At 35.2% G+C, this 23,740-nt stretch overlaps 1 protein-coding gene across 14 annotated transcripts in view; it reads left to right on the top strand.

Moving 5' to 3' along the window:
• Positions 1–23,740, top strand: part of VPS13B (vacuolar protein sorting 13 homolog B) — a 768,204-nt gene that overhangs the window by 162,177 nt on the left and 582,287 nt on the right. For all 14 annotated transcript variants that reach the window (XM_034668364.1, XM_019810220.2, XM_034668365.1 and 11 more), the window contains one exon: positions 3,885–4,066. In XM_034668364.1, coding sequence (XP_034524255.1) covers positions 3,885–4,066 — 182 coding nt within the window. The remainder of the gene's footprint in view (positions 1–3,884; positions 4,067–23,740) is intronic.

Raw genomic sequence — 23,740 nt, forward strand, 5'->3', positions numbered from 1 at the left:
ACTGTACATTATGAAATGATCAACATGGTAAGTCTAGCTAATACCTGCCATCATACAAAGTGTGTATAGGGGTGCCTGGGTGGCGCAGTCGTTAAGTGTCTGCCTTTGGCTCAGGGCGTGATCCCGGCATTATGGGATCGAGCCCCACATCGGGCTCCTCCACCGGGAGCCTGCTTCTTCCTCTTCCGCTCCCCCTGCTTGTGTTCCCTCTCTCGCTGGCTGTCTCTGTCAAATAAATAAAATCTTTAAAAAAAACCCCAAAAAACCCAAAGTGCATATAATCTTATTGATTGTATTCCCTATGTTGTACTTTACATCACCGTGACTTTTTTATTATTGGATGTTTGTACTCTTTAATCCCCTTCACCTATTTTGCCGTTTTTTCCCCACTCCCTGCCCGGGACCCAACAGTTTGTTCTCTGTATTTGGGTGTCTGCTTCTGTTTTGTTTGTTTGTTTTGTTCTTAGATTCCACATTTTTTGTGAAATCACATGGTATTTATCTATCTCTGTCTGACTTACTTCACTTGGCATAACACCCATTTTTGTCACAAATGGCAAGATTACCTTTTTTTTTTTTTAATGGAAATGGAATTGCTGGATCTTATTGTACTTCTGTTTTTAATTTTTTGAAGACCCTCCATACTGTTTTCCATAATAGCTGTACCACTTTACATTCCCATAAACAGTGCAGGAGGGTTCTTCCCCCCACCCCCCACATTCTTGCTAACACTTGTTTGCTTATTCTTTTATTTATTTTTAATAATAGTCATTCTGACAGGTGTGAGGTGGTATCTCATTGTGGTTTGGTTTGCATTTCCCTAATGATTAGTGATAACTGTCTTTTTTTTTTTTTTAAAGAGCCAGAGCACAAGCAGGGGGAGGGGCAGAGGGAGAAGGAGAAACAGACTCCCCGCTGAGCAGGGAGCCCAATGCAGGCTTGATCCCAGAACCCTGGGATCATGACCTGAGCGAAAGGGCAGACGCTTAACTATTTGAGCCATCCAGGCACCTGTGATGTCTTTTTAATGTTTCTGTTGGCCATCTGTATGTCTCTTTGGAAAAATGTTTATTTATGTTCTCTACCCATATTTTAATTGCATTTGTTGTTTTTGTTTGTTTGTTTGGTTTTTTTTTTGGTGTTGAGTTGTATGAGTTCTTTGTATATTTTGGATTCTAAGCTTTTATGGGATTTGTCATTTGCAAATATTTTCTTCCATTCGGTAGGTTGCCTTTTGTTTTGTTGATGGTTTCCTTTGCTGTGCCAAAACGTTTTATGTTGATACAGTCCCAGTAGTTTCTTTTTGCTTTTGTTTTCCTTGCCAAAGGAGATGCATCTAGAAAAATGTTTCTATGGCCAGTGTCAAAGAAATTATACCGGTATTCTCTCTCTAGTGAGCTCAAGAGAGCCTGCACTCACCCAGGAGCCAGGGTTGGGGTGGGGGAAGGACAGAGGGAGAGGGAGAGAGAGGATCTTAAGCAGGCTCCACACCCAGCACAGAGCACACAGGGCTTGATGTCAGGACCTGAGCCTAAATCAAGTGTTAACGCTTAACTGAGCCATCCAGGTGCCCCTCGCCTATGTTCTCCTGTTGGGTTTTTGTGGTTTTAGGTTTCCCATTTAGATCTTTAATCCATTTTCAGTTTATTTTTGTGTATGGTATGAACAGGTCATGCAGTCTTACTCCTTTGCATGTAGCTGTCCAATTTTGCCAACACCATTTATTGAAGAGACTGTTGTTTTTCCATTGGCTATTCTTTCCTGCTTTGTTGAAGATTAATTGACCTATAGTTGTGGGTTCATTTCTGGGTTTTCTGCCCTGTTCCACTGATCTATGTGTCTCTTTTTGTTCTGGTACCATACGATTTGATTACTGTAGCTTTGTAGTATAGTTTAAAATCAGGGAATGTGATATCTCTACCTTTGTTCTTCTTTCTCAAGAATGCTTTGACTATTTGGTCTTTTGTGGTTCTGTACAAATTTTAGGATTATATAAATTATGTGAAAAATGCAATTGGTATTTTGATAGGGATTGCATTGAATATGTAGATTGCTTTGGGTGGTATGGACTTTTTAGCCATATTAATCCTTCGAAGATACAACAATATATAATTTATATATATTTACGGCGTATATTAATGAAATTCTTCCATCAGCATGGTATATCTTTCCATTTGTTTCTGTCATTTTTAATTTCTTTCATGAGTGTGTTATGGCTTTTAGAGTACAGTTTTTTTACTTCCTTGGTTAAATTTATTCTGAGGTATTATTTTTGATGCAGTTGTAAATGGTATTTTCTTAATATCTCTTTTGGGGAGTCTGGGTGGCTCCATTGGTTAGCATTTGCCTTTGGTTTGGGGTCATGATCGTAGGATCCTGGGATTGAGCCTGGCAGCAGGCTCCTTGCTCAGTAGGGAGTCCTCTTCTCCCCTTCCCTCTGTCTCTTCTCCTTAGTTGTGCTTGCTTGCTCATTCTCTCTCAAAAATTCTCTTTCTGCTTGTTCATCTAGTTCATTATTAGTATACAGAAATGCAACAGATTTCCATGTATTAATTTTGTATCCTGCAGCTTTACTGAATTTATTTATTAAAAAAATTTTTTTAGTGGATTCCTTAGCATTTTCTATATTATTGTATCATGTCATCTGCAAATAGTGACAGTTTTACTTCTAACATACCAAATTGGATACCTTTTTAAAATTTTTCTTGTGTGGTTGGTGTGGCTGTTATTTCCAAGACTGTGTTGAAGAAAAGTGGCAAAACAGGTACTCTTGTCTTGTTCTGATCTTAGAAGAAAAGCTTTCAGCTTTTCACCATTGTGTATGATCTTAGTATGGAATTGTCATATATGATCTTTGTTATGTAGAAGCATATTTCCTGTATATCCAGTTTGTGTTCAGAGTTTTTATCATAAATGGATGTTGAATTTTGTCACCTTTTCTGCATCTATTGAGATGATTGTGTGATTTTTATCCTTAACTTTATTAATATGGTGTTTAATGTTGATTGGTTTGTTGATTTTCAGCCATCTTAACATCCCTGGAGGGAATCCTACTTGATCATGGCTTCTGAGGTTTTATACAAGAGATGCTCAGTACTGTGTGTGGATATTGCTGGCAAGATGAAAAAGGGTAGAGTTTATGGAGTTGAGAGAGAGTAGGGTGCCTGAGTCTACCATAGTAGCATTCTAATTTTTTTCTTTCTCTTGATTTTTCTTTTTTACGCTTTACCTTTCATATTTCATTAACTTTATCATCTTGTTGTTTGTAGACCTATTAAGTGTTTTCGTACTTTGAAGCTTTGCTGTTTGGAAAATTTAATTATATAAGGTACCTCATTCAAAGAAATAACCAGATGAATAAGTTATCAGTGAATTAGATATTCCAGGACAGAGATTCTAAAAAAAAATTTTATGTTACCATCAAATAGGAACCTGGGTATAATGTAAATAGTTCATAAACACTTATGAGAGGAAGTATAGGATAGAGGGTTCTGGGTGATAATCCCTGGATTTTTGTATTTTTACTCTGAGCTAAAAGATACAAGATATTTAGAACAATGCAGAACTGGTAGTAAATTTTCTTAAGTGTTACCTAGTATTTTCATTGTTATCTTTGAAGATTGTCTCGGTTGAAAAATTATAATTGAACAGAATGTGTGTGTGTGTATAAATGTGTATATATGGACATTGTTTTTGTATTTTTATTGTAAAAGTTTTGGAAATAGTGAAATTTAGATTGTGGAATTGCATATCTATTTGATTTAATTATGTTTAAAATATTTTTAATGTCTACTTTATTTTTTGTTACAACCTAGTTCATTTTTTACGCTGCTATTTGTAAGTGCCATTTACTATACTGTTATTCTTTCTCTTTTCTTTTGCAGGACCAAAAGATCTCAGATTGCTATAACTGAAGGTATATTTGAACTTCCGAATCTCACAGTTCAAGCTACAAGAGCACAGACACTTCTGCTACAAGCAATATATCAAAGCTGGTCTCATATTGGAAATGTCAACTCTTTATCAGTGAATGAAGCTTTGATGAATGAAGTTTTCCAAACTATAGGTAAGAGCACAATCTTCTTGGCAAGTATTTGGAAAATTCTTATTAATGGTGACTAATACTTTATTATTCAAATCCATAAGTATAGCCTGCTGAACTTAAATTGCGTACTATATTTCTGTGCAAGTGGATATTTACAGCTCATGTGTAAAATTCAGAATATGAGGTAAGCCATTCAGTTTCATTCCCTGCCTCCAATTTCTGGATATATTTTATAGTTTCAGGAGGTTATTTTTTTACCAACTTCTTGCACAATTAACCCTTTCGCCTTACATGGATAACTTCCTAGGGGATCTATGTAATGTGTATGTTTGAAATGATAGCCACATCAAGTGTAAGTACAGTATGCTTGATTGTGCTGATAAATATGAATAAAATTCTTGATCATAATATTTTAAGACTTCGTAAGCAAATTATCCTTTTTTAAAAATTAACATATAGTATATTATTAGTTTCAGAGGTAGAGTTCAGTGATTCATCAGTCTTATATAATACCCAGTGCTCATTACATCACATGCCCTCCTTAATGTCCATCACCCAGTTAGCTCATCCCCCCACCCACACAAATTATTTGTTTTGTGTGAAAAACATTAGTCTTACTCCTTGACTGAATGAGTTAACTACAAAAAATAAAAAATCTGCTTTGATGTCAGTATAGGAGATGTTATCTTTATCTTTTCACTTACTTTGCAGGTAAACAAACTTATAGAGGATTTGCTTTTTTTAGTTGTCTCAGTTTAAAATAATCATCTTTCTTTTGTCAATAATGCAAAAGTAGCTTTTAAAAAAGAATGTATTTTTATTAAATGTAATCGTCCTTATAAATAATAACCTGTGAATTTTCTACTTCATTTGCCTATGAAAATAAAACATTAGCTTCTTTGTTGTTCTTATATGATGCTTTTGAAGGTTTTAATTTCAGGCCTTACTATGGGGGAATATATTATAAGTTCTAAAAAAATAAAAATAAAAAAACATTATAATTAGATCCCTTTTTTGACATGCCAAAAACTAATGTAAAATTTTATATAGTTTTGTGTTGTCAGGTTTTAGGATTCAATAAAGAATGACAGGCACATGTTTCATTAGCCTAGAAATTGTTAACTTGGGGTTTATGAAAGGCCTTTAAATTCTCTGAGTCCTCTGAAATAGTGTGCAGATTTTGGTATGTGTATGAACATATCACCCTCCTTCCACACATATATACATATTTATAATGTCTTTTTAAATTTATTCTTTTAATCTATCCCTCAGTCTTTTGACTTAAATCTATTTTTTCTTATATTAACAAAGTTACAATTAACTTTCTTTTGTTTGGCATTTGCCTATACTTCTTGCATTCTTTTACTTAAAAACTGTTTTTATGATTTAGGTGTATGTCTCAGAAAGAGCATATAGCTAGATATAAATGAAGTTTTATAGTCTTTCTTTTAGCGAGTAAATTTAATCCTTAAATTGGTGTGATTGTTTTGTGACTTTGTTTCTATCATCTTACTGTTTGTTTCTTTTTGTATCTTTTTAACTATGTTTTGTAAAAAAATTGCTGTTACTTTATTTTTCCATTTCTGCTTTTTGGAATTTGTATGTTGCTATTGAATTATAAACTTAAAGAATAACTGCTGCTTGGGAAAAAACTTGTGGTCATTACCTTTAGAAAGTTAAATGTTGAGGGGCTTCTGGGTGGCTCAGTTGGTTAAGCGTCTGACTCTTGATTTCGGCTCAGGTCAAGATCTCAGGGCTGTGAGATGGAGGCCCACATTGGGCTCTGCACTCAGCACAGAGTCTGCTTGAGATTCCATCTCTCCCTTTCCATCTGTTCCTCCCCCCACTCAGGCACACACTGTCTCTCTAAAATAAATAAGTAAAAAAATAAATAAAATCTTAAGAAAAAAAAAGTTAAATGTAGAGTTACCGTATGACCGAGCAATTTTACTTTCAGGTATACACACAAAATTGAAAACATATGCCCACCAAAATCTTGTACATGAATGTTCATAGCATTATTTTTTTTGCATGTAAAGTATTTTTTTAAGGCATTCATATTGTTGTTTTGATGTACATGGTGAAATGATTACTTAGAGTCAAGATAATTAACCTATATATTTCCTCAGTTACTATTTTTTTTATTGTGGTATGAGTGCACAAAATCTGTCTTAGCAAATTTCCAGTACAGTATACAGTATCAACTATAGTCATCATGGCTGTACATCATATTTATAGGACTTATTCTATATAACTGCGACTTTGTACCCTTTGATCAACATCTCATTTCCCCCATCTTCCTGCCCTTGGTAACCACTGTTATTTCTCCTCTCTGCTTCTATGAATTCTACTTTTTTAGATCCCACATATAAAGGAGATCACAAAGCATTATTCTTAATAGCAAAAAGGTGGAAACAATACAAATGTCTATTAACTGATGAATGGATAAACAAAAATTTTCTATATCTGTATAGTGGAATATTTTTCAAATGTAGAAAAGGCATGAAGTAGTGATGCCTACTGTAATATAGATGAACCTTGAAACACCGTGCTAAGTGTTAGAAGCCAGATGCAAAAAGTCACAAATTATGATTCCATTTATATGAAATGCTTAAAATAGGCAAATCCATAGAGACAGAAAGTAGATTAATGGTTGCCAGAGTCTGGGGAAAAGGAGGAATGGGAAGTGACTGTTAGATATGAAGTTTTTTATTTTTTTGGATGGTAAAAATGTTCTGGAATTAGATAGTGTTGATATTTTTACACTTGTGAATATGCTAAATTGCACAAAATTGTATACAGTAAAAGGGTGATAATTGTTATACTAATTTATCTCATTCAAAAAAACTTTTTAAATTGTTGAATGTTTAGGTAGGCTGAATCATTATGTGCTGTGATCTGAGTGTCTTTATGACCCCCAAATTCATGTTGAAATTCTAATGCCCAGCGTGATGGTGTTAGATAATTGGGGGGCCTTTGGAAGGTTATTAGATCATGAGGGTGGAGTCCTATGAAATTAATGTCTTTATAAAAGAGGCTCAAGAGCGTTTCCTTGCCCTATTCACCATGTGAGGACAGACCAAGAAGTTGGCAGTCTGAAACCCAGAAGAGGTTTTTGCCAGAACCTGATCATACTGGCACCTTGATCTTGGACTTTCAACTTTAGGAATGAGAAATATATTTCTATTGCTTATAGGTTGCCCAGTCCGTGGTATTTTGTCAGAGCAGCCTGAATGGACTAAGATGTTATGTTACTGCCATTCATATGGCCATAATCTTATGTGGAGTTACTGTACAAAATTTGTTCTTTTAGGTCCTTACCCATAAAGCCTACAGTGAGGCCTTTATTGGCCATAGCATTCATCACAGTCTGAAAGTATCTTTTTTTTTTTTTTTGGTCAAATTTCTGTTTCTGAAGTGATGTCCTCTCCAAAGCTTTTTTGGTTTACCATCTCACAATATTAACCTACCTTTATTTAAAATTTTTGTGTTTGTCAGCTGGCTTAGATCACCTGAAAATTCATATTAATAAGCAGGTGATGGTGTTACTTACTGCTATAATTTCTCTTTTTTCTAACCAAACTAATTCTGTATTTCCTTTTCTGAATTTATCAAATGGATTGTGCTATGATAAAACATCTTATTTAAAATTTCTTATTCTGAAAAATATTCTGTCCTAACAGAATATTGGCACAGGTATTACAGAATGGATCAGACAAGTAACTACAGGTTAAATGTTTCATAGACTGATGTTTTGTCATTAAGAAACCTAAAACTAGTGGAAATAATTTTTGTAGATTAGAGGAAATGAAAAAGGAATCATGTTAGGAAGTTTTCCCTCTTTGCCAAGGAATTTTATTTTTTATCAAATTAAGCAGCCGGATCAGCTAAACCGTTTTTAAAGGGCCAGATTTCCAAGTGTCTAGTTTTCTTATATCTTTTTGCACTCCCCAAATCTTTTTTTTATGTTCAGTTAGCCACTGTATAGTACATCATTAGTTTTTGATGTAGTGTTCAATGATTCATTAGTTGCATATAACACCCAGTGCTCATCACAACACATGCCCTCCTTAGTACCCATCACCCTGTTACACCCTCGCTGGAAACTCTCAGTTTGTTTCCTGGGGTCCATAGTCTCTCATGGTTCGTCTCCTCCTCTGATTTCTTCCCCTTCAAATTTCCCTCCCTTCCCCTCTGGTCCTATTGCTTATGTTCCACATATGTGTGAAACGATATAATTGTCTTTCTCTGCTTGACTTACTTCACTTAGCATAGTCCCCTCCAGTTTCATCCATGTCCATGCAAACGGTGGGTATTCATCCTTTCTGATGGCTGAATAGTATTTCATTGTAGAAATGAACCACATCTTCTGTATCCATTCATCTGTTGAAGGGCATCTCGGCTCCTTCCACAGTTTGGCTATTGTGGACATGCTGCTATGAATATTGGGGTACATGTGCCCCTTCTTTTCACTACATCTGTATCTTTGGCGTGCATTCCCCAAATCTTATTCTGTTTATTATTATTCTTAGTAGAGTGCTTGTAGTATTGTGTCTTCAGATTTTCTATCTTAAGATCCAAGAGGTACATATTTAACGTGTAAAGTTTAGCATTTTATTATCTTGCATCTGTAAGGTGTCAATAGGCAGTACTCAGCGCTATTAAACTTTGTTTAATATGTTTGTTTTAAGCATGTGATCTTTTGCTTTACATCACAACTAATTCTCATTTACAACAATAATGAAGTGATTATGGCATGTACATTCTTGGGCCTCTCAGACTTATATTCTCATGATGTGTGAAGTTCCATTTTACAGTTGGTTGTAAGCCAAGCACTTCTCTTCAACATTTGTGCCTCACCTTCCATCATAATCTTGTGCTTCTAACTTACCTTCCTACTAGACTACCTGCTGTCTTGTTATTGATAGTTAATAACCCACAGCATCCAATTTCTCTTGTCCTTCACCCTAGTGGCTTTTCCCTCTTTTTATATTGAACATAATTATGGTTTGATAACATTCTACAACATTAACCTTTTTTCTTAGATGGCTATTTCTTTAACACAGTACAAGTCAACACGTCTTTTACTTTGGATTTAACACTATACTAATTATATTCTACTTGTTCTTTCAAAAAACTATGTTCTTTTCCATATTCATGCCTTTGCCCATGTTTACTTCCTTCCCCTATGCCAGAAACATTATACCTTGGTTTCTTTTTTTGTTTCTTTTAAAAATTAATTTATTTTAATTCCACCAGTCCACTTTTGTTTCTAGTTTTTCAAATTTTAATTCCAGTGTTATCAATGTGCAGTGTTATATTAGTTTCAGGTGTACAATATGGTGATTCAACAGTTCTGTGCATTTCTCCATGCTCATCATAAGTGCACTTCTTAATTCCCATCATCTGTTTCACCCATTCCCCCATCCATCTCCCCTTTGAGAACCATCCCTTTGGTTTGTTCTCTGTAGTTAAGAGTCTGTTTCTTGGTTTGTTTCTCTCTTTTTTTTCTTTACTCATATGTTTTGCTTCTTAAATTCCACATGAGTGAAATCATATGGTATTTGTCTTTATCTGACTTATTTCACTTAGTATTATACTGTCTAGCTCCATCCATGTTGTTGCAAATGGCAAGATTTCATTCCTTCTTTGGCAATTATTCCTATCCATCTCTCTGTCTACCCCATCCATCTATCTGTCATCATCTATATCTATCTGTCTATCTATCCACACACCCCCCACATCTTCTTTCTTCATTCATCTACGAATGGACATTTGGGCTGCTTCCATAGATTGGCTATTGTAATAATGCTGCAGAAAACATAGGGGTGCATGTATCCCTTCGAATTAGTGTTTTTGTATTCTTTGTGTAAATACCCAGTAGCGTGATTGCTGGATCATAGGGTAGTTCTAATTTTAACTTTTGAGGATCCTCCTTACTGTTTTCCACAGTGGCTGCACCAGTTTGCATTCTCATCAATGGTGCAAGAGGGTTTCCCTTTCCCCACATTCTCACCAACACCTGTTGTTTCTTGTGTTGTTAATTTTAGCCATTCTGACAGGTGTGAGGTCATCTCTTATTGTAGTTTTAATTTGCCTTTCCCATTGATGAGTGATGTCAAGCATCTTTTCATGTGGCTGTTGGCCTTCTGTATGTCTTCTTTGGAAAAATGTCTATTCATGTTTTCTGCTCATTTTTCAGAGTACTTGTTTTTCAGAGTTATTTGTTTTTTGGGTGTTGAGTTGTATTAGTTCTTTATATATTTTGGATACTAACCTTCTCTCAGATATGTCATTTGCAAATATCTTCTCCCATTCTGTAGGTTGCCTTTTCGTTTTGTTGATTGTTTTCTTTGCTGTATAGAAGCTTTTTATTTTGATGGATTCCCAAAAATTTATTTTTGCTTTTGTTTCCCTTGGCTCAGGAGACCTATCTAGAAGGCAGTTGCTACAGCCGGTGTCAGAGAAGTTACTGCCTGTGTTCTCTTGGATTTTCAGATCTCACATTTAGGTCTTCTATTTTGAATTTATTTTTGTGTATGGTGTAAGAAAGTGGTCCTGTTTCATCCTTTTGTGTGTTGCTGTCCAGTTTTCCCAACACCATTTGTTGAAGAGACTGTCTTTTTTTCCACTGGGTAATCTTTCCTGCTTTGTTGATTAGTTGAGCATAGAGTTGTGGGTTCATTTCTGGGTTCTCTATTCTGTTTCATTGATGTATGTGTCTGTGTTTATGCTAGTACCATTCTGTTTTGATTACTACAGCTTTGTAATATAACTTGATGTTTGGAATTGTGATGCCTCCAGTTTTGTATTTCTTTTTCAAGATTTCTTTGGCTATTCAGGGTCTTTTGTGGTTCCATACAAATTTTAGGATTATTTGTCCTGGTTCTGTGAAAAATGCTGGTGGTATTTTTATAGGGATTACATTAAATGCATAGATTGCTTTGGGTAGTATAGACGTTTTAACAGTAGTTGTTCTTCCAGCCCATGAACATTGAATGTCTTTCCATGTCTTTGTGATGACTTCAATTTCGTTAATCATTGTTTTATAGTTTTCAGAGTCCAGATCTTTCAACTCCTTAAATTTATTCCTAGATATTTAATTGTTTTTGGTGCAGTTGTAAATGGGATTGTTTTCTTAACTTCATTTTCTGTTGCTTCATTCTTAGTGTATAGGAATGCAACAGATGTCTGTATGATCATTTTGTCTCCTGCAACTTTACTGAATTCATTTATGAGTTCTATATATAGTATTATGTCATCCGCAAATAGTGAGAGTTTTACTTCATCCTTACTGATTTGGATGCCTTTTATTTCTTTATGTTTCTAATTGCTGTGGCTAGGACTTCAGTGGTATGTTGAATGAAAGTGGTGAGAATGGACATCCTTGTTTTGTTCTTGATCTTAGGGGAAAAGCTCTCAGTTTTTTCCCATTAAGTATGGTTTTGACTGTGGGTTTTTTATATAAGGTCTTTATTATGGTGTGGTATGTTCCTTCTAGACTTACTTTGTTGAGGGTTTTTATTGTGAATATATATCGTAGTTAAACGCTTTTTCTGCATCTATTGAAATGATCATATGTTTTTTCTTTTTAAAGATTTATTTATTTATTTATTTATTTGAGAGAGAGGGAGAGCATGCATATGAGCAGTGGGGAGAGGGGAGAAGCAGACTCCCCGCTGAGCAGGGAGCCTGATGCCCGTCTGGATCCCAGGATTCTGAGATCATAACCTGAGCCAAAGGCAGATGCTTAACCAAATGAGCCACCCAGGTGCCCCAAATCTTATTTTTAAAAAGACTTTTATTGAGATATAATTCACATACCGTACAATCAATTCACCCTTTTCAGGTACATAGTATTTACCTTGTAGTATATTCAGTTGTTTCTATTACCAATAGTAATTTTAGAACATTTTCATTACCCCCAAAATAAGTTCCAGTTTGTTTAGCCATCATTCTCTAAGCCTCCCCTCCACCCAGCTCTAAGCAGTCACTAATCTGCTCTTGGTCTCTCTGGATGTGCCAGTTCTGGACATTTCATATAAATTGACCATATGAAATATAGTACTCTGTGACTGAATTCTTTCACTTGGCATGTTGTTTTTGAAGTTTTCCTATATTGTAATATGTATCAGTATATCATTTCTGTTCATTGTTGGGTAATATTCCTTTGTATCTGTATACCACATTTTGTTTATCCATTCATCATTTGATTGACATTTGGGTTGTTTCTATTTTTGACAATTCTGAATAATGCTGTAAGCATGCATGTATGAGTTTTTGTGTGGACATATGCTTTCATTTCTTCTTGGTTGTGTATCTGCAAGTAGAATTGTTGTGCCATATGGTAAGTCTGTAGTTAACCTTTTGAGGAATTTGTAGACTGTTTTCCAAAGCAGCTGCACCGTTGTATATTCCCATCTGCAGTATATGAATGTTTGAGTTTTTCCATATCATTACTATACTGTTATTACCTGTCATTTTGGTTCTAGCTATCCTAGAGTATATGAGGTAGTGCTGCCTTATTGTGGTTTTGATTTGCATCTTTATTATGGTTAATGATGATAAGCATCTTTTCATGTGCTTATTGGCTATTTATGTATCTTCTGTGGAGAAATGTCTGGTCAAGTCCTTTGTTCATTTTTAATTGGCCTGTTTATCTTTTTGTTTTAAGCTGTGAGAATCTTTATATATTCTAGATACAAGTCCCTTATCAGCTCTATGGGTTGGAAATGTTTTCTGCAATTCTGTTGGTTGTCTTTTCACTTTTCTGATGTTGACTTGTCTAATTTTTTCTTAATTGTAGTTTCAGGTATATCTTTACATTGGATCTTGTTATCATTTAGAATGCCTTGTTTCTTCTTAGTTATTGGTCCATTTTCTTTTCCTTTTTGTTCTTTTAATTATTTCAGACTTTGTTACATCACAGAATTCTTCCTGCTTTTATTACTCAGGTTGATTTCAAGACCAACAATTTCTGTGATGCTGTCCTAGATTAAATTTTTCTCTTCTCGTTTTGTTTTCTCCATGTCTATTCTGCAATATATCCTGCTTGCAAGTAAGAAATTTCCGTGTGTTATCTCTACTACCATCAAAACAACATTGCAATATCTGAACTGAACTGTTACTGATTTTTGTTATTTTTAGAAAGATTTATAATTGAGTTCTTATTTTACCATTTCATTTAAATGCAGGCTGTGAATTATTTGGATTTGAAATTAACTTTGTTGGTTACTACGAAGAGTTGAATAGTATAAGATATAATCAGATAGAATGCATATAATGTAGTTAAAGTATTATGGTTATATTTATGAACATGAAAGATGTATATTGTTAGTAAATACAGTTTATTGCTCTACTTTTTCATTGGTGAGAGTAGGAATGAAATTTTGTGCAATTGCCTCTTGAAATTTTGAGTTTGGGAAACTGAGGACTTGAGAAATACCTGAATAACAAAAAGGAAATCTAGTATTTTTCCAAAGAGAGTTCAAAGATTTGATAATAATTAATGAAATGCTTTTCAAGTTCTAAAATTCCTTACCTAGAAGATATAGTGTTGATATTTATGTCTTTTTGGAAAATGTGCTTGGGAATGGCACTGTGTCACTGGCAAAATACATGTATGTAATGAAGTGTAGGGCATTTCTAGAAGATTTTAAAAAATGAAGAATGTTTATTCCGAAATCTCAATAGCTAAGAAAATAGGGTTACTGATTCCCTGATTATAATAACATAAAACTCTTAGTGAAGAGGGACCAATGACAGATAGTAAATTAATTTATCACTCAAAGGAAACAAATTAATTTGGTAGTCAGTTTTATATGTGTCCTATTTATGCTGCATTTTTGCATAGGAAAACTAAGGACCAAAACATAATGTTATTCTTGCTTTACAGGTACAGAGTTATTTCACAATTTTATTATCTTGATTAATTTTATAAAATGCCTATTTAATACCGTATTTTTTCTTTTTAATTACCGAAGCTGTTAAATCGGTCTGTATATAAATCAAATAAACCATTATTCCATTATGTTGAATTTCATTGGCTCTTAAAACAATATGCAACAACTTTGTGCCTCAGTCTTCTCATTCTAAACTTTGGATTAATAATGGTGGTTCAGAAATGCAATATCAAATTCATTTCCAAGCATCACATCTGCAAAATGCCTTTAGGTAGAAAAGATGTTTTCTTTAACAAAGTCCGTATTACAGTCACAATATGTCACAATAAAAAGAGATGATTTTAGTTTGTTGAATCAGTTTTTTTCTATTTTGTGATGGATTTATCTACGAGTCTTTATGAGAAAATGTGAATATTGAATAATAATACATGTTCTGTAAAGCTACAATGACTTTTTTCTCAGCTCTTCCAAAAATCAAGAATAAAATGAGAAGATATTAAGATAACTGATACAAAGCTCTGTGTCTGTGCGTCTTGGAGCCTTAATTTTATGTATCGAATATTGGTGATCTGTGTATTATATATAGATATTGATGTAGTTTAAGTCTTACTGTCTGTGTCAGGTGATAAGAATATTTTCCTTGTTTAATAATTGAAATTTAGAAGAGAGCACTGAAATGTAGTATGGAAATCCTGTCAGTAATTATATGTCTAAAGGAAAGTCATTTGTTCCACTGAGTTTTATTTAATTTTTTCGTCTGTAAAATGGTGATACTATCTTCTTACCTACTCGTAGAGTTCTTGTGAGTACAAAGTGTTGTTTGTGAAGCTGATTTGTTTTTGTTTTCCTGGATGTAGAATCCTGCAGGAATCATACATTTGGGGATACTACCTATGGAGGTTGTTCTAGGATATGAGGTTCTTGGAGCCTGCGATAACCATTGTCAGAATTGGGGTCTTGGTGATCCCATGTTTGAGCTGGGAAGATATAGGGCAAAGGTAAATTCAGAGAGTAAGGCAAAAGAGTAAATAGGTTAATGAACAGTGAACTTGATGACTGAAGAATAAAATTCAAGATATCGGTTAGGTGTACTTGTTTCGACTTAGAAACTGTGCATTGTGCCCCTTTAAATAGTTATTTGTAGGAGGCCCCACGTAGTTCACAGAAACCTATGATGAACCATATATTCTGTCTTCTGCTGGGGACTCCAAAGGGGAGTGGAGCAACAAATCTATGAATGGATGTCGCAATGTGGTGGGATAATAGAAATTTGAAACCTTACCCTTTTATCTAATTTTACGTACGTTACAGCTGTCTGATAAGCATTTCTCCTCTAGTGAGCTGCATGCTGTAGGGATTGGATACCATAATACTTATTTGAATTGTCTGAATTGGCTCACCTTTTTTAGGTTGATGTTTCGCATGCATTAATTTCACTGGCTTCTTACCAGTAATATTGATGTTGGCAGGTTATATATCCTGTGTTACACATGAGAAAATTTATGCTCAGAACTACTTAGTGTTTTTCTTAAATATCATCCCACAGATACTCTCTGATTAATTTAGTTAAGCTTAAGGTCCTTTGGACCTTTCTGTTACTATGATTTCTGCTACATCAAACTCTCTCTCTTGTAAATGAGACCAGAAATACAGTAAGATAATTAGTTTGCTATTCCATTAGCAATTATGTAATGAAAAAAAAAACCACAAGTATTAGAAATCTAATTAATAAATCATAAAGAATAAAGCAGAGCTGTTTAAGTTTGACCTAAATATATATTAATTGGGATTATTGAATTATATATTTTTGTTCATGTTTCTGATGGTACTCAAATCATTGAAATTCTAACTTGTCATTCTCCAGAAGATAAAATACAGTCACACATGGCTATTTTTTGTTCAGGAAAACATGAACTTGCTACCACTTTTTCCTTTTTCAGGTAGTTAATTGTTTTGTTTACAATGTAGTTCCATTAATCTGGTTTTTATAGGAAAATTGCTTTCAGACTTTAAAATCTATGCTGAAGGTGATCAAATGGACATTTGAATCCCTCATTTAAGTGATGTCTTAATGTTAAAATAAAAATCTACTTTCCAGAATGTAACTGTAAAAGCATTTTATGCAAGATTTCATGTGGGATACCTTAATGGTTGAATAATAAATTTTACCTCATAAAAATGAAATTCAATAATACAGTAGCTTTCTCAGCTCAGTAGCATCTGGTCTATTCTCATGAGAGCCAATATTTTCCAACTCATTAGGATCATGTCGTTCTGTATGTCGTCAACATTGACTTAGCCAAGCTACCTTTACTTACATAACCGCCAAACTATTAAATAGGTCTCTTGTGGAGTGAAGTCAAATATTCCTCTTCCTTTACTTCTGCCTTAGAAGAGGGGAAGAAAATGTACATACTGTAACATTTAAACATCTGGTCTAAAACCACATCAGTGTAACTCTGAGCAAAGTTACGGATACGGTATTCTTCCCAGGTGTGCATATAAAAAGGGTTTTGAAGTTGTTGAATAGTTCTTTAACCATTTAGGAAAAAGACATGGTATAGTGATATGCTTTTTCTGTTCCTCTTGTTTGCAAACTGCTTATTTTCCCACATCTACAAAACACCTCCAGTATGTTCTGAAATAATATTTTGAGCTGTTATAAAATTTTCTTTCCAATAAGACATTGACTATAAATTTATCTCTGTCTTAAAAATAAAAATGTGTTGGGTTAGATTTGCATTAAGAGATACCAGTTAGACTTCTTGATATTTAAATTGGGGTAAAAAGACTTCACATTTGTGAATTTTGTGAGTTTTAAAGTACCCCTGTATGAATTTTGCATTGATATGAATGTTGAATTTTTAAATTTCCATTTCACTTGAATTCATGTTCAGGTATTAAAAGTTACAGTATATGTGATAATTTATTAAGAAATGAAGAACCCCATAATTACTCATTTTTCTGTGACTACAGTTTAAAGAATTAAGAATGTACTGATTTTCTGAATATGAGCACAATCCTGAGTAATAAATCAGATTGGGCTGGTTTTTTGTTTAAGTGAATGAACAGAGGAAGGCAGATGAATGCACTACCGGAATCCTGTTTATTTAGCCTCACTTGTACATATATTTCTGGGAATCAGCATTCCCTATCTTACGAGTAATTTTCCAGAACAGAGTAGCTAATTTTACACTAGAAGTTCTCTGTGCCTCACTTCTAGTCCTTCTGTCATAGAAATCTTTCCTTGATCCTAGTATTCTGAGACTGCCCTTCCATTGAGCTATGTTCTCTTGGGGTATACTTCTGTAGCACTCTTCATTATTCCTAGTGTTGACCACCACTGGATTTCACTGGATCAGATCTCAAGTTGTTTTTGCAGTGTTTGTGTGTACACAAATTATACACTTATATTCAGTGAACTTATGTTAGAGTTTTGCTGAAACCGTGTTAGAAAGTTGAATGCCTGGGAGTTGAACAGTAAACTTACGTGTTATAAGAGCTTAAAAAACAAAAATGCTTGCTTGTCTTTCTTACTGCTATGGTATTCTTTGGACTACAAAATTAAGGGTCCACCTGAGAACTGTCTCAGATCACCAGTGACTACGGGATAGGAGATGGTACTTTGTTGCAGGAGGCTACTAGCCAGACATCTTTATTTTCCATAAGCCCATTGATTTTTCTTTTACTCTCATCCTTGTTGTTTTGGTTGTAAGGTGGGGCAGGCACTGCTACAGAGGGAATTAGGTGACCATCTTTAGTTATCAGATAAAAAAGGACTAACTTTGCCATGTAAAGTTAATTTTAGGGATACCCTTATATAATAGGTAAGAGTTTACTACTAGGTCTTTATCCAAAGGATACAAACATAGTGATTCAAAGATGCACATGCACCCCAGTATTTATAGCAGCACTATCCACAATAACCAAATATGAAAAGAGTCCAAAGGTCCATCAGCTGAAGAATGGATAAAGGAGATGTGGTGTGTATTTACAATGAAATATTTCTCAGCCATCAAAAAGAACGAAATCTTGCCATTTGCAATGACGTGGATGGAACTAGAGAGTATTATGGTAAGGGAAATAAGTCAGAGAAAGACAAATACCATATGATTTCACTCATGTGGAATTTAAGAAACAAAACAGATGAACATAGGGGAAGGGAAGGAAAAATAAAGACAGGGAGACAGACTATAAGAGACTCTTAACTATAGGGAACAAACTGAGGGGTACTGGAAGGGGATTCAGGTGGGAAATGGTATAACTGGGTGATGGGCATTAAGGAGGGCACTTGATGTAATGAGCACTGGTTGTTATATGCAACTGATGAATCACTAAATTCTACCCCTGAAACTAGTATTATACTATATGTGAACTACATTGAATTTAAGTAAAATCTTGAAAAAAAAAAAAGTTCATATTGTATGAAACTAAGGTACTTTTCTGTTACTAAACTAGTATGGTGATTTTTTTCCCCATTATTTTGTTTCTTTCAGTTTTATTAAAATATAGTGGGTATACAGCACTATAGAAGTTTAATGTGTATGGCATAATGACTTAACCTGTATTGTGAAATGATTACCTCATTTAGTTTAGTTAGCATCCATCACCTCATATAGAGAGACACACACACACGTTTTTTTTTTCCTTGTGATGAGCGCTTTTAGGATCTACTCTCAGCAACTTCAAATATACCATGCAGCACTAACTATAGTCATCATGTTATACATCACAACTGGAAGTTTGTACCTTTTGACTGCCATCATCTGGTTACCCTGCACCCCATTCTCCACTTCTGATAACCACAAATATTCTATAAATTTTTCAGATATTGCATATAAATGATATGAAACAGTATTTGTCTTTCTCTGACTTCTTTCTCTTAGGATAATGCCCTCAAGGTTCATCCGTGTTATAAATGGCAGGATTTCCCTTTCTAATGGCTCAGTAATCTTACATTGTATACACACACACACACACACACACACACACACACACACACACCATTTTCTTTATCCATCGATTTGTTGTTGAATACCACTTAGGTTGTTCCCATGTCTTGGCTATTGTAAATAAAGCTGAGTGAACATGGGAATGTAGATATCTCTTTAACTTGGTGATTTCTTTAACTTTGGCTATATACTCAGAATCTCTAGATCATATGGTAGTTCTGTTCTTAATTTTTTGGGGGAATCTCCATACTGCTTTCCATAGTGGCTGCACCAATTTATAATCTCAGCAACAGTACACAAGGATTTCCTTTTCTCCACATCCTTGCCAGCATTTATCAGTTCTTTTTGCTGAAAGCCATTCTAACAGGTGTGAGGTGATATTTTTGCTGTTTTGATTTGCATTTCCCTAAAGATTAGTGATGTTCAGCACCTTTTGCATGTACTTTTTGGCCATTTGAATGTCTTCTTTTGGAAAAATGTCTATTCAGGTCTTTTGCCTGTTTTTTATTTTTATTTTTTTTTAAGATTTTATTTATAAGAGAGAGAGAACAAGTAGGCAGAGCAGCAGGGAGAGGGAGAAGCAGGCTCCCTCCTGAGCAGAGAGCCTGATATGGGGCTCTATTCTAGGACCCTGGGATCATGATCTGAGCTGAGGGCAGACACTCAACCAACTGAGCCCCCCAGGTGCCCCTTCCCTGTTTTTTATTTGGATTATTTGTTTTTCCCTCTTATTAAGTTGTAAGAATTCTTTATATATTCTGGATATTAACTCCTGATAGTGAGATAAATCAGACAAATGACTTGCAATATTTTCTCCCATTCTATAGATTGCCTTTTCATTCTGTTGATCATTTCCTTTGCTGTGCAGAAGGTTTTTAGTTTGATGTAGTTCTACTCATTTATTTTTGATTTTATTGCTTGTGTTTTAAGTGTCATATGCAAAAAATTGTTGCTAAGACCCATGACAAAGAGCTTTTTATCTTGTATGTTTTCTTCTAGGAGTTTTATGGTTTCAGGTCTTAAATATGAGCCTTTAATCTGTTTGGAGTTAATTTTTGTAAGTGATGTAAGATAGGGGTCAAGTTTCATTTTTTTTACCTGTGAATATCCAATTTTCCTAGTGTCATTTATTAAAGACTATCTTATGAGTATTTATGAGTATTTATGGTTTCCTTGTGAAATAGTAGTTGACTATATATGCATGGGTTTATTTCTGAGCTCAGTTCTGTTCCATTGGTCTATGTATATGTTTTTATGGTATTAGCATACTATTTTAGTTACTATAGCTTTATAATACAACTTGAAATCAGGAAGTGTGATACTTCCATCTTTATTCTTCTTTCTCAGGATTGTTTTAGCTATTCATGGTCTTTTGTGGTTCCAAGTAAATTTTAGGATTGTTTTTCTATTTCTGTTAAAAGAAAGTCATTAGAATTTTCATAGGGATTGTACTGAATCTATGGATGGCTTCAGATAGTATGGACATTTTAACAATATTATTAATTTTTCCAATCCATGAACATGGGATATCTTTCCATTTACTTTTGTCTTCTATTTCCTTTGTCAGTGTCTTACAGTTTTCATTGTATAGATCTTTCTCTTCCTTGGTAACATTCATTTGTATATTATTGCTTTTGGTGCTAGGGGATATCGTTTATTTTTTAGGTAACTTATCATTAGTGTGTAGTCATGCTATTTATTTTTGTATGTTAATTTCTTGCAACTTTACTGAATCCATTGATTAAGTCTAACAGTCTTTTTGGTGAGTCTTCAGGATTTTCTATATATGTCAGTGAGCAAAGTGTTGTGTCTCAGCTCTTGGCACTCCACAGAGAATTAGAGATTGGTGCCCAAAGTGAAAACAGAAAGCAGCTTTATTAGAGGAACAGTACACTCTTAAGGTGGGAGAGCCAGTGGAACAAGAGGTGGCAACTGATCTGAGGCTACAGGGGGGTTCTTTCTTTTTATGTGAGCAGGAGTCTTGCGTCGTGGACAGGTCTCTAATGAGGCTACTTCCAGTCATTTGGGGGACTCCTCCCACAGGTTTGTAGGGGGGAGTTTTTGACCCTATAAGATTTGTACCAGAACCGTCATGGCAGCCTTTCTTTCCCCGTTGGTGGGGGCTATAACTGCAATGCACATGCATTATAATGAGTCTAGGCATTACCCTGGGGCAGAGGTGGAAGAGGAGAGGGCATGCTCTGTACCTGTGGCTCTTGGTCTCTTAGCCCTAGGGTCTTTTAAACCACAAGGTCAGGATATTGTGTCCTTGGGCTTCTAAAGTATAAGCTATTTATCACCATCTTTGTCTCCAGCTCCTTTTGAACTGCCTACTTTATCTTTCTCCCCTCAAGGGCTCGGGACTTCACTGCTCCTGTCTAGCTTCTACCTAACCTTTATGACATCATGTCATCTGCAGACAGACAGTTTTACTCCTTCCCGTCCAGTTCTGATGACTTTTGTTTGTTTCTTTTGCCCAGTTGCTCCGGCTGGTCCTTCCAGTACTATTTTGAGTGGGAGAGGTGTGAGTGGGCACCTTTGTCTTATTCTTGATCTTAGAGGAAAAGCTTTCGGCTTTTCATCATTGAGTATGATGTTAGCTGTGGGCTTATCATGTAAGGCCTGTGTTATGTTGAGGTACATTTCCTCTATACTATACTTAATTTGTTGAGAGTTTTTCATGAACAGATGTTGACTGTTGTCAAATTTTTTTTGTGATTGAGATTATTACATGTTTTTTTTTTCTTTCATTGCGTAAATGTGATGTGTCACGTTTATTGAATTGCATATTTTGACTCATCTTTGCATTCCAGGGATAAAACTCACTTGATCATGGTGAATGATCCTTTTAATGTACTATTGTATTTGATTTGCTACTACATAATTGAGAATATTTGTGTCTATTTTCATTTAGGATATTGGTCCTTCGTTTTCTCGTGGTGTCCTTATCTGGCTTTGTATCAGGATGTAATGCTGGCTTTGTAAATGAGTTTGGTAGTGTTCCTTCCTCTTCAGTTTTTTGAATGAGTTTGAGAACCTTGCTGTGAACCCTGGGGCCTGACTAGTCAGAATTTACTGTCTTGTTGAAGATGAATGAATGGATGGATGATGGATGGTTGGAGTAGCTGTCGATGCCCAAAGCCTTAAACATAAACATACACATGCAGACAGATCGTAAGGGGAAGCATTTCACTTAGCATGACAGCCTGAGGCAGAAGTGTATGCGTGTCTTCCTATGTGGAAAAAATACTTAAATTTTAATGTTTGGGCATATTCAAGAAGGAATGGCTTCGAGCAGTGAAATCAGACAGATACACCTCTGGATTCTGAATCTCAGGATATGGGAATGACTGTGCTTAAAGGCCCTGATGAGTCATGTGTTAGGGCCTTTGTTCAGGAAGACACCAAGCAGATTGAGTAACTGGCATTGTGTCCTGTGGACCTTCTTGACAAGACCATGACAAATCCTGATGGTGGGATTGGGGCTGGGGTCAGTTCAGTGGTTTGCCGTTGGAAGACTCCTAAGGAGGTGGCTTCATGCTCTCTTCCCTGCCTTCCTCTGAAGCCCTTTGTCTCTTGGTTGATGTTCCTGCCAAGACTGGATTTAGGTACCCTTCCCTGCCTGTGGCTATTCAAGCACCTATAGGCTCACCCTTTGTAAACGCTGCACCCAGAAGGCAAGAGTGACTCCATCACTCTTTTCTTCAAGAGTTGTCAGTGGCGGGGCGCCTGGGTGGCACAGCGGTTAAGCATCTGCCTTCGGCTCAGGGCGTGATCCCGGCGTTATGGGTTCGAGCCCCACATCAGGCTCCTCCGCTATGAGCCTGCTTCTTCCTCTCCCACTCCCCCTGCTTGTGTTCCCCTGTCTCGCTGGCTGTCTCTATCTCTGTCAAATAAATAAATAAAATCTTAAAAAAAAAAAAAAAGAGTTGTCAGTGGCTTCTCATTGCCCTCAGGATAAACTTAAAACATTCCTGGTATGGCCCTTTAGGATCTGGGCTCTCCCCAGCCTCATTCCTCACCTCTGACTGAGTCAAATCTCACATACTTTGCTTTTCACATTTTCTTTTGCCTGTGCTAAGCAAAACAGAAATCCTGATTGATTACTTCTTTTCTATTTGAAATGTAACATTAGTATTATTTAGTATTAGCTTTAGTATTTCCCCTGCAAATACTTTTTTTCATTCACCCAAGCAGAGTTATTTTCTCCTTTGTGGTATCTTGTGATTGTTATATCGGCTCAGTTCAACAGATACATAGTACCTCGTAAGTGCTAGTTTTGGACCCTGTTTTCAGAGGTCTTCCAGTCTACCTGGGAAATACAGTATTTAATTTTGGATTACACACATTTTATACTGTAGGAACGTTTGTACTGAAGTTTTATGACAAAATCTAGTGTGCTGTAATCATATTTAGATACATGAAGTATCTTTTATTACTGCTTAGTCATAGTAACTTGATTAAAAATTTATTGGAACTATCCAATTAAAATAAATGTAATAAGTCATTGGTTTTAATTATCAAATACATTAACATTCACTTCCGATTTTAATATCAAAAGTAAATAACAGTCCTCCAACAAAAAATTTTTAGTAATTAGAAGCAGCTTTGTTGTGTGCTTTTAATATTTTATTTATTCATGTGAGAGAGAAAGGGTGGGTGGTGGGAGGCAAAGGGAGAGGGAAAAGTAGGCTCCCTGTTCCCCGAGTTCATGACCTGAGCTGAAGGCAGATGCTTAACCGACTAAACCACCCAGGTGCCCCAACTTTATTCTTTTTTTTATTAAAATTTAATTGACTATGAAGACAACATTTGAAAATTTCATGTGATATTAGGTTAAC

The sequence above is a fragment of the Ailuropoda melanoleuca genome, chromosome 9, assembly GCF_002007445.2.
Source record: "Ailuropoda melanoleuca isolate Jingjing chromosome 9, ASM200744v2, whole genome shotgun sequence".
NCBI classification, from domain to species: Eukaryota; Metazoa; Chordata; class Mammalia; order Carnivora; family Ursidae; genus Ailuropoda; species Ailuropoda melanoleuca.